This window comes from Giraffa tippelskirchi, chromosome 3 (assembly GCF_054371585.1).
Source record: "Giraffa tippelskirchi isolate mGirTip1 chromosome 3, T2T-mGirTip1v1.2.pri, whole genome shotgun sequence".
Lineage (NCBI taxonomy): Eukaryota > Metazoa > Chordata > Mammalia > Artiodactyla > Giraffidae > Giraffa > Giraffa tippelskirchi.
The window spans coordinates 167141749-167153845 of NC_137277.1; the positions used below are offsets into that span (position 1 = coordinate 167141749).

The 12097-nt window shown below is 45.4% G+C and overlaps 1 protein-coding gene across 2 annotated transcripts in view; it reads right to left on the reverse strand.

The window, feature by feature from the left end:
- EPHA4 (EPH receptor A4) overlaps positions 1–8554 on the reverse strand; it is a 163103-nt gene extending 154549 nt beyond the window's left edge. For both annotated transcript variants that reach the window (XM_081579276.1, XM_081579277.1), the window contains exons 1-2: positions 6955–8554; positions 3875–3942 (exon numbers count right to left, since the gene is read on the reverse strand). In XM_081579276.1, coding sequence (XP_081435402.1) covers positions 3875–3942; positions 6955–7045 — 159 coding nt within the window. In that variant the 5' untranslated portion in view covers positions 7046–8554. The remainder of the gene's footprint in view (positions 1–3874; positions 3943–6954) is intronic.
- Positions 8555–12097: the final 3543 nt, after the last annotated feature.

Sequence of the window (12097 nt, forward strand, 5' to 3'; positions counted from 1 at the left end):
CTAACAACCTCAAATTCACCTATTACAACAGCTGCAATTTCAAGTGGCAACAGTTCAAATTTACTCATAAATGAAAAACTAGGGATATGTATTGTTCCAACAACTGAGCACAGACCTGCAAATTAAGAGCAGGAAGAGCAGAGTTTGCCAAAGGAAGACAATTATCAGTTAATTAGTGGTGCTCCTGTCAGAACTTTGCTAATACCTAAAAAAAAAGGCAGTCGATTTTGTTTTTTTCTTTTCTTTTTGGCATTGTCATTACTCTTTAAAGGGGTAAAGAAAATCTCACTATTCTGGTTTTGGTAATCCTGGAAAGATAGAGAGTAAACTTTATGGTTGGATTTCTCAAATACACTGTCATTTAAAATGGTAGGACACTTTTCAAGAGCATGTATTCAGTCCAAAAGTTTGTATACTGTTCTTATTTGTAAAACAAAGCCACATTAAGTAAACATGAATGTACATATGCATTGCTTCTAGATATTCTGTGGATACTGAGAAAAAAATAGTAAGTGGTATTTATGATGGAAAGCCCAAGAAAATTAAAGGATGGTAGGGTTTTCTTTCAATCTACTTTGTAACATAAAGATTCTCACAGTGCGATAATCTGAGTTTCGCAAAATTCACTGTGACTAGCATTCTAGTTTCATTTTTGCTGTGCTTTTAAAACAATCCTAAAAGCAGCAAGATAATTTGGGGGCTCCTACCAGACTAGTAGGCAGCCTCCAATTCTTCATTAACATCCACAGTAATGGCTTTATAGAGAGCTGGTATAAATCAGCTTAAATATCTAACACATGAATATAATTAGAAGAAAAAAAGATAGTTTAAAAAAAATCATATTCTATAATAGCTCCACTTAAAGCTCCATTCAATCCAATGAAGTACATAGAATCATAATGTATCTTTTAACAGGTTTCCCATCTGTGCATTGGAAAACTATTAATGGATGGAAATGTTACTATGTGAAGGGCCATAATACATAAAATTCTGCATCCCTTTCATCTGCCACCATTATGAAAGTTGGAACTGAGAGAGATAAGTGCCCTGTGGTGATTAAAATGTATTTTTATCCACTAAGCAATAAATCACCAGTAATTTACTTATTTGGGAAAATTCATGTAAATCCAAAAATAGATCCCCACCTTCAAAAAACCTACTCAGCATGCTTCTCATCCCAGAACAAAGGAAATATGAAAAAACACATGTATCAATGTAAATGAAAGCACATAGGGACATCTCCACAGTTCACACAGATAATTCAGATCTAATTCAGATTTTCCAGCCAAACTTAATTGTCTAAACACATTGATCAGTTCACCAGAACAATGGCAAATCTCCCCTTAGTTTTGCATTTTACAATCAGTGTCAGAAACTCAATATTCTCCTTTAAATGAATACTGCCAAGAAATTAGGTTTTTGCTACAATGTTGCCATCAGGAGTCATCACTTTCCATTATTTCATGTTCTGCTTAGCTATTCTAATGGAAAAATGAAACCATAACTCATTTTTGACCTGGTGGTATTGTCAAATAAGGTTTCTTTTTAAAGATAACAATAACAACAGACAAATGTATGTTATTATTGGTCAAAATCATAATTTCAAATTTCCAACAAAAGTGTGAACTGTTCTAAGGATAAGTAGATATTTCAGAATAATCAAAAAAACTCAAATATGCTTTTACACTAAAGAAAGAACTTTTTAAAGCCAATCCATCTCCTACTTGGTAGCTCTTCATTCAAGTCTGAAAATGTCTTCTTTATTACAAAAGCTAGAAATTAATTAAACTTGATAATTTGGCACATAATTTTTCAAAGGCTACTATATATTTTAGGACTAATTTTCTTACAGACAAGTTCATTTCTTACCTTTCATAATAATACTTAAAACATTACACACACATGGCATTTCAGGAAAGGGAAAGAGAACATTCTATATTCAGAAGTCCACATTCTGCCCATAAAAAGTTCTGGGTTGTGTATATTCAGCTATGCACAGTATTTTTTTTTAAGGGACATCAAGACAACCAAAAGAAGTTTTGTGTCTAGAAAAAGTGATCCGATGGTCTTTCAACAGTTCTCAGGAGCTGGGGTGTGGGGAAGGAGATGTCTGTGGCATATTAATTTGCAATAAAAGCTTTCCAGAAACTAGACAGACCATGAACTGTACTCAAAAAATGTGCTACTCCTTGCTTTTAAATAGGTCGCATGTACATTGAGTGTAACAGGTCAGGTCCAAAATCATGCTAGATATGTCCTCTCTTTAAACTTGGGAACAAAATAAAGCTCATTATATTTTTTAATGCAAGTACTGATACCTTCAGTCTCAGTTTTGCCAGCAGTTCTAACACTTTCAACCTACGGAGCAATACCCCTGGTGTAGCATGGGAAAGCCTCCTTGAATCAGTGACCTTTCCAGGGTATAGGATTAACAAGAGTCTGACTCTCACAAGATAAAGCTGTACCTTTCTTCGCATTCAAAGGATGAGGGCAATTGCCTGCAATCAGCGGTGAATACAGCCTGTCTACACTGCCAGAGACCTGCCAATCACTCTCCCTCCCATTAAAAAAAAAAAACGGTTTTGAGGGCAGACTAGAATTTTTCAGCAGACACCCAACCAACTGCAGTCAAGTTCAGGCTGAAAAACAGGATGGCAGGGCAATCTCCATTTTATTTCAAATGGATGAGAAGACTGGCTTTGCAAAAAAAAAACCAGCCTAAAATTCTCCTTTTTCATGTCTGCTTTCTTGCCTTATTTGTTACACCTATCTTCCATAAGTTTCTATGAATCTTTGTTTTTATTCAATCCTTTATTGTTTATTCAATGGCCAGGTGTGAAGTGCCACACTGTGTGCCGGAATTACAGTTTTTGCCTGATAAGGACGCCTAATCTTTCACCCCCCATTGCTTTTAATCAAATGACTGAGTCAGACTATCAAGCATGTAAAGGTAGGATGATATGCTTAATTTTTAAAACATTTGAGAGTTATTTCAATGTGGCAGAAGCCAGAGTTACACGTTGTACTGATTTCTTTCCAAAGCTGATTCATTCTGATCTGTTATTAAGGTGTTGGGGACAGGGGGATAGGGTAGAAGAATGTGGCTATCGATCTAATTCTATTCTCTGAATCTTCTGATATAGGCAGTGATGGCAAATTCAAGAAGAAATGAACAGTGATGCACTCTCTCATACTTTAAGAATCCAGTCTCCCTGAACCCCAAAGATCCAAGATTTCAAATACTTTAACTGTCACATTTAGTACCAACAATGCACAAACATGGGGCTTTTTTTTTTCTGCATAGACGTTGCCCCTGGTGCGACACCTATGCAGGTTCGCAAGCCTTTCTTTCAGCGTGCAAGCGAAAAGCAGCTGATTTAAGGTCCTCATAGCAAGTTACAGAGCCCCCCACTGCTCACACACAGAACTAAACCTGCTTCTGGTACAATTGGAAATGTTTTCTCTCTGGTATCTTTATTTATTCATTTTCCTCATCTGGAACAGAACAATTGCTCTAAAATTAACCCTGTCAGGATTTCAGGGCTATCACAGGAATAGGCATAAATTCTAATTTGGTCCCCAGATCATATTTCTTGTCAGTGTTTTAGTTTTAAATGGGCATCTAAGGCGATGCCTCCACCAGTCTCCTAGTTTTGAAACCCCTTTCTGCCCTTTTGGATTCCAGTTCTGCCATGACAGAGCTATCCAAAGGGAGTATAGGATTTCTCCAACAAAGCGTAATTCACTTCATAGGCCATGGTGGAAATCTGACCCCCTGGCCACAATCAACAAGAATCAAGCCATTAGGACTCTCAGAAAGTTGCTAATCACTCCTTTTTACCCTGTGGATCAGAGAGCAATTCGAAAAACTTACCCCTCCTTCCAGAGGGCTGGCTATCCACCCAAGTTCTCCCTGAACAGATCTGGAATCCAATAAGGTAACTGCAAAAAAAAAAAAAAAAAAAGAAAAGAAAACCAAAGAAAAATAGATTAATTTCCAATTGCAAAAAGCCAATACTACAAAAAACCATTTGCCTGAGCGTTTCCATATGTGCCGAGGGTGTGCATATCCAGCTCTGATCAAAACCTAAACTCGGTCTCACTTATGTAAATAATCATTACTCACTTGATCTTCTCCCCTTTTTAAATCTGCAGGTTCTTATTTATTTAACTTGCTTAGCATTTAAAATTCCATCCTGGGACTCAGTTGATTCATTTTCTAAAAAGGATGAATAGAGAATCTCAAGTACAATTCAAAAAATAAATATATCTATGTTAAGCAGTTACACTCCAGAGCAAAATCTGCATTCATCTCTGTCTGGTATCTACGAGAGTTATTTGTTTTTGCAAGTTTCAGATGACCACATAACTCATCATCATGGTGACAGAGCCACAAGTGAATTCTATCAGAGAGTACTCAAAGGGTCATGAAAAGGCTGTCTCTCTTACCATTTTTTTTTTCCCTCCACCACCAAATAAATAGGCTCTGGATGTGGTATCCGCTGTTTTTTCAAATATCAAAGTTTCAGAAGGGGGGTAGGGCAGATGTGTGGACTTAGGATGCAAATACACTTTAAGTATTCGCTTCCCCAGGCCTTTTTGAGGACAATCGGAGACTACTCCTTTGGCCAGGTTTAAATTTGAGATATGGAGGAGGGCTGCCGAAAAGATTTACTGTGCTTGTGCTACACCTATGAGCATGCATCCAAGCTTAGGACCACCAGGAGATCGACTACACAGCCGTTGCACCTTGCCCAAGCTGAAACAGTCCTAGGCACGCAGGGCATTGAAAAGGACGCCATGAATTCCTGAACTCTCCACATTCTCTTTCCCACCGAGAGCTGCAGGCCTGGGGGTCGAAAGGCCCATCTCAAAGAAACTACTGGGTTATTAATTTGATCAGCGAAGCTAGCTCCTTGGTCTGGGGGAGGGGTGGGAATGCGAACCCTTCATTCTTGCTCCAGCGCACCCCAACTCTGTCCTGCCCCCCGGCTTCTGAATTCTGCCCACCTCCCCATTCATTTCACCCCGACGTCAAAGTAGTTAAACCGAGCCTCTTTCTCCTGATTTTCCCGAGAAGCCTGAATTCCTAGGGTCTGTTAATTATTTTAAAATGTAAAGCTTTCCCTGGTTTGCTCCAGCCCAGAGTTGCGCCCCCCCCTTCTCTCCTCTCGGTCCCTAGAGAAAAGCCCGCTACATCCATTTGGATTTATGTAAGGTGGATTAGGGACACAAAGGGAACAATAAGACCCAATTTACAAAAAAAGGGAGGGAGTAGAAAGGGAGGGTAAAAGGGAGAAAAGAAAACGTGATGGGAATAAAAAGCAACAAAATGAATTAATTTTTAAGGGGGAGGAGGGGTCGGAGAGGGGGTGACAACCCCCCCCCCCCATTTCGACAGCAGCCTACAGCTCCATCAGCGCCTTTTTTGTCTAGGGTTCCCAAGTTTTCCTTCCAAAAGAAAAAGCAAAGGGGAAAAAAAAAATCTCTGCGTTTGGTGCAGAAAGGTCTTGAGGGACGTCCTAACAAGAGTGCGAAGTAGTCAGGAGAACGCGGGATCCAGGATTCGGCTCAGAGGAATGACTCTGGGGACCGAGGGGGCAGGAGCGACCGAGACGGCCCTTCTGAAGGAGGGAGGAGACCAGGAGGGTGAGAGAGCGCCCCTTTCCTCCCAAGTCGAGCCGTGTCTGCCGGCAGGTGTGTGAATCTCTGGGAGCCTCCGTCTGGCGAGCTCTGGGTACCTGCTGCCCAGCTAAAGCTAAGTTGGTTTTTGGCTCCCTCCTTCGGAATAGAGAAAAGGATAGATCATACAGGAATGGATGGACGGATCCTGAAGAGACTGACTGACGGATGGACGGATGGGTGGATGGGTGGATGGGGGAGGGTGGGGAGGTGGAGGAGTAGACGAGACGGATGCGCGCAGGCTCGAGCGCGAGCATCACCAGAACACACGCGCTCCCAATCGGGGCACTCGAGCACAGGCACACAATTGTCCGCGTCCACGCGGGCACCCGCGCACCCACATCCACGCATATGCGCCCGCGCGCAAACACACACGCGCACGCAACTCGCCTTTCTCTGAGATCATTGGAAACTAAATGATCAACCCCCACCTCCACGACACAGGCACACACACAGCCCTCCCAGCACGTCCAAACCGACGCGGAGAAAACTGAGCACCCGCACGGAACCAGTCGGTCCCGCACGTTCCCTCCAAACTAACCCGGGGTAGAGTTCTGGGGGCCAAAAGCTAAAACTCGAGTACATTCAACTAGCCAGCGGGTTCCCCAGGTCTGGGGGTGACATAAGTAGCTTGGGGCTCCCTAGGCCGACAATCGCACCCCCAGGGCGCGGGGCCCCACTGGGAGAAAGGTGTTTAACGCCGGATGCTAGAAATCAGGTCACCAGCGCCCGGCAAGCGGCGCCACGACCGCTGTGCGGCGGAGGCTCGGGATCCGGGTCCCGGGAAGCTCAGGGCTTGGGAAACTTTGCAGAAATCAGAGCTCGCAAGGCTTTCGCAAGAATCCGAGAGCACTACGATACCCTCAAGGAGCTCTAGGCTTCCGTTCCCCTCGACCTGAGCGGAGTTGGGAAGTGGTAGTCGGAATAGGTCCACAAATTTTGTTTTTTTATCTTGGCGTTGTCTCCTGTGCGTCCCCTCGGGGCGCATCCACGGGCTGCCCTCGCCTGTGGATGTCGATAAACTTCGTCGTTTCGCTACAAACTTGGGCAACCCCTTCACACGCACGGGTCACCGCCCCGCAGCAGGCTGCCCGGCCGTTCCCCGCGGTCCCTTCGCGGTTCCCCCTCGCTCCATCTCCCTTCTTCGGAGTCAGGGCGCACTGCTTGCTCCGGGATCCCCCCGCACCCTCCGGCCTCGCACTCCCGGGGACCATTCAACCGCCGATAGTCGCTTCTCTGTCCCAAACCGCAGAAAGGTCGCCCCGCTCTTACCTTCATTCGCGGGATACACCCTGGAACCGGTGACAGCGTCGCAAATCCCAAAGAGAAACGAAAAGAGGACGAAATAAAAAATCCCAGCCATGGTTCGCCGATGCCAACGCTGCTCCTGCCGCTTCTATCCCAGTGGAATAAATGCTTAACTTAGGAGTGCAGCAGGCTGAAGACATTGCCAAGGGGGTGGGCCCGGCCCGTGACGTACACCCGCCAGTCGGGGGTTCTCGGCCAATGGTAGCGCAGACGGTGCTGCCTGGCCCCGCCCCTGATGAGCAGAGCCCGTCCCGGAGCCCCGCCCCTTCTGGGCTCGGCGGGGCGTTCAGTCTCCCCGGGATTGAGGGGGCGAGTTTTGCCGCCTCCCTTCTCCGCTGCAGGGAGGCAGCGGGGTCCCCTGGTCGCCCCTCAGGGTTCCAGCCCCTGGGCGGCGGAAGGAGCTTTGAGAAACTCTGAATTGGTTGCGGGGGGAGGGGAGTCCGAAGAAAGGTTGGGCACCCCGTGTTCCTCCTCGGGCGGTCTGAGATGGAGGAAAACGCTATTTTATAGCCATAAAAAAAAGTATCAAGTTGACCTGCCTCTTTACTGTTGCTCTTTTCTGAGGGTTGAAGTGTTCGCGTCCCGCGCTCCCCGACTAGGACTGCAGTCACTCCCGTGCGCGGCCACCACCGCCACTCTGCTACCTTGCCCCGTTTCGTGTCTGTGGCGCATCTCCATAAGAAATGCTCTTTGGGGAGAGTTTGGGGACTGGATTATTCCTTTTTCCCAGGCTCCTAGTTGCCTGGAAAGCTGGACCTAATCAGTCCCCAACGTCGAGTGCAGCGCTCGGCCAGAAGCAGGGCTCTGTCCCTGTCTCCGGGGGCTGAACGAAAGACTTTGTAGCAACGGAGAAGTCCCCTGTGGAACCATCTCCGCACTCAGCCCCGGCTCTGGGACAGGACTCCCCACCCCGGCAAGACGCCCGGAGGTGGCCTTTACTGCCGGGAATCGACTGTGCGCTTCCCGGTGGGGAATCCCTGGAACCGGGCCTAGCAAGTCCGGGGCGCAGGGGGCTGAAGCGAAGAGCTGATGAGGGAGTGCGGGACCAGTGGTAGTGCAGACGGGCCGCCCACCCGAGCTCAGCAGCTGCCCCGAGCAGCGGCTGCGGCTCTGCGCTCGGGGTCGCTTCCCCTGCGCTGGTCCGGACACCTCTCGCCGCCGCCAGGAAGACGGTGTGGGTGACAGGACCCGCGGAAATGGGCGCAGCCGCCCCTGCTGGAGTGCTCGAGTGTCCCTGTGGCCCTTCTAGGGGAGCCGGCAGCCCTGGGCCCAGGTTTGTCCCCCGATGCCCTGGCCGCGGGCTCAGCAAACCGAGCGCTGCCCAGAGACCGCAACGCAGCAGGCGGCCTGGGGCCTGGCCCCAGACGCAACTCTCCGGATGTTAGAAGACTCCCCGATTCCTGACGATGTCTCCCCTCTTCCTTCCTCCCAAATTGCCCCTCCTCTGACTCCCCGTGAGGTGAGGCTGGGTTTTCCTCCCGAGCCTGGGTCCCAGCGGGAGGGTGACCGCCGGGAGGTGGAAGCGCTTTTCCCCCCTCTCTCCGGTGGCGGCTGATCGTGAACCAACCGCGCCACCTGCCGGCCATGAAAGGAAATGCGCGGCACCCCCCGACCCCCGCCCCCGGAAGGGCAAGCGGACAAAGACAGCACCACGTAGCCCGCCGTGAGTAGGTATGTCGGTGGGCTATCTTTTCACCCGCTCTCCCCCGTCCCGAGCCCCCAGGCCACACTTGTGGAGCTGTGGCGGGAGGCCGTGGAGAGGACCCGGGAAACCTGTCGCACTTCTCGCTAGCTGGATGGCAGAAGACGGAATCCGAAAGCGTTTCAAGGAGAAACTCGTAGTCAGTATCCCAGGGGTAACCTGAATAGCTGCTGTCCCTGAAAAATCCTAGATAAAGCGAGAAGGGTGTAGGGCAAGGTGCAGGAGAGAGAAGATCTCGTCCACGGTTTCAGGTCATCGGCTTCCGGAGCACATCGTGTCTCCTCCACTTGTGCAAATTTAGACCCGAGATAATAAGACGGGCAACTTTTACTTGAGCGCTGCTGGGCGAGGCGCTGGGCAGTAGCTGTGTGAGCCTGGTGGCTTGGAGGGACAGCTTGTGCGGCTGCAGACGTTCAGATTTCTCCGTGAAAGACCTGCTGAAATGTCACAATCTGAGGAAGTGGATTTCAGCCATTGTAGCTACTGATTTTACACAAGTAAAAAGGGGCAAAGAAATGCACACTTGGGATATACATATATGTGTGTGTGTGTGTGTGTGTAAATTATTTAACAACTATACGAAGTCCTTTCAAGGAATGCATTTCTAGGTTCTTTCATGGCCTGAGTTTCTAGGAAAAGGAGATGAATATTGATCCCTGTCATTCTATACACAGATGCATCAGATAAAAGGAGCAATCTGAATTCTTCTTAAAACGTTTTTGAAACAATAGTTGCTAGTTGCCTCTCTGCAAGATTTAATTTTTGCATGTATGGGTAGTTGAAATGGGAAATTGACTGTCTGCCTTCTTAAAAACAGTAACATTTCTAAGACTTGAACCAACCCTTCCCCCCTACCCTATATATATGCACGCTGAATTTTAAAATCTTTCTAGCTACAGCTGCCCGAAAGCAAGGCTTCATTTGCTAGAGGACATTCAGTGACTTCGGTCCCCTTTTTTCTTCCCATTTCCCTTTTCAAGACCCAAAGCAGCCCAATAATCTGGAAACCCAAGAGATAGGAAATGCTAACTTGGAAAAACTGAACTATAACTTTCTCTTTAAAACATTTCTGGGCTGAAGATCAGAAATGAGCTGTTGCATACTGAAGTATTTAGGATAAAAGTATATGATAGTTTGGCTTTCTCTAGAAACATTCCAATTAAAAAAAAAATGGAAAAGAAAGAAAAAGTATAAGGGAATAAATAGATAAAACAGTATTGGAAAATTTTGGTGTATTTTTAAGTGCTGAATAACGGGACTCGTGAAGTCATTACACTATCCTTTCTAAGCTTATGTTTATTCAGTGTTTTCCATTAAAAAGTTGTAGTAGAATTTTTTTTAAAAGAAATGTTGGTCACTCAGTTGTGTCTGACTCTTTGTGACCCCATGGACTGAAGCCCACCAGGCTCCTCTGTCCATGGAATTCTCCAGACAAGAATACTGAAGTGGGTAGCTATTCCCTTCTCCAGGGGATCTTCCAAATTCCTCTATCCATTGTGACAACCTAGAGGAAAATTGTCCTAATCTAATAGACATGATTCCTCCTTCAAAAAAAACAGGGCAACAGTGAAAAAAAAAAAATGATAGTGGTCTTAGTCCATCAATGGACCAAATGGTATTGGTCCATCCACCTTCTATGCAAACCTCCTACTTTATCAGAAAACACCTTGGAGTTTTCAGACACTTGACAGTACTTATAACAAATCAATCACTCAATGGAGTCACAAGCATACAATAGAATACTACATCAAAAGCACCTAAAATCACCTGCTTTTAATATAAATTGGCTTGCCTCAAGTAAATCTAGCCTCCTAACTGCTATAAGAAGTTGAGAATACTTTGAATCCAATAAGAAATATGTCAAAATATATAGTCTTAAAAGCTTAATGAAAATAATAATTCAATAATTTGAATTTTTGATAAATTTTTTCTTTTTTTTTATTGCCTACCATAAAAATTTGAGCTGCAAAGTATATTTTAAATGCTTATTTGAATGAAGGTTGAATTTCAAAAGTATCTTTAATGTGTAAAGACGTTTTAAAATAACTCCAGGTCTCTTAGAATTTCTATCTCTAAGTGGAGGGCCAATTTTACAGAAGAAACAAGACCTTTGGACAAATAAGCAACAAGAAAGAAAGTGCGTGGAAGGCTAGAGAAAAGGTCAGAATGAGAACAGAAATCCACTCTGCCTTTTACTAGATGCTCTGCCAGAGTAGCTAGCTAGTGTAGCTGGACTTCCCTGGACTTCAGTCCCTTTACTATAAAATGGAGCCTCCAACAGTGCTCCAGTGACTCCCTGTCATTGCCAAAACCAGGATTTTCAAGACTGAAATCCTTCCTTTGGCATTCTAATAGCTCTTTTACTAGCTGTGTGTCTCTGGGTAAGTTACTTTAACCTCTCTGAGATATGGTTTTCTTATCTGTGAACTGGAAATAGTGAATTGAAAAAATTTTGTAGAGCAGATTATATGGTATTCAGCTTGTGGTCACTAGCTATTATTACTTTCAAATAATATCTCATTAGTAAGGATTCATATTTATTAACTGAGCAATCATTTGTTCAGCTTGAACCTTCTCTTCCACGAGGAAACCAAGCTCTGTGATTTACCTTTTGCTTTCCTTGAGGGGAGGAGGCTTTATTTCACCAACTCCTGGAGTAGGTATGGAAATAAATTCTAAGTGTTTCCTTTTCTTTCACTGTTGATTTATTACAGCTCACACTTAACTGCTGTGCTCAGTCACTCAGTTGTGTCCAACTCTTTGAAACCCCATGGACTGTAGCCTGCAAGGCTCCTCTGTCCATGAGGATTCTCCAGAATACTGAGTGGGTTGCCATCCCCTCCTCCAGGGGACCTTCCCAACTCTGGGATCAAACCCAGGTCTTCCACATTGCGGGGCATATTCTTTACTGTCTGAGCCACCAGCGAAGCCTGTGAATACTGGAGTGGGTAGCCTATCCCTTCTCCAGAGGATCTTCCCAACCCAGGAATCGAAGTGGGGTCTCCTGCATTACAGTTAGATTCTTTACTAGTGAGCTACCAGGGAAGCCCCTTAACTCTTATATTCCTACATGATTCAACAGGATTTGAATCTAGGGATTGCAGGTATCTTCAGAGGTAATATTTCAAAAATAATTAAATGAAACAAGGTGTAAGGAATCAAAAATGCTACCACCAAGTCAAGAAGTTGGTGATATTAAATAACCTAAGCTCTAATGAAATATCCGCTTTTGTCAGAAAAAATGCTCCCAACCTCACTATCACCTGAAATATAGTGACCTGAAACACCAGTTGATGGGCTTCCTACAGCTCGCAGGAAACTTTGTTGGAGATTTCACCTTTAGATATCAAGGCTTTGATACTATTTCTTACGCAAATAAGAAGCAGGACACTTGTTAGCCCTTGA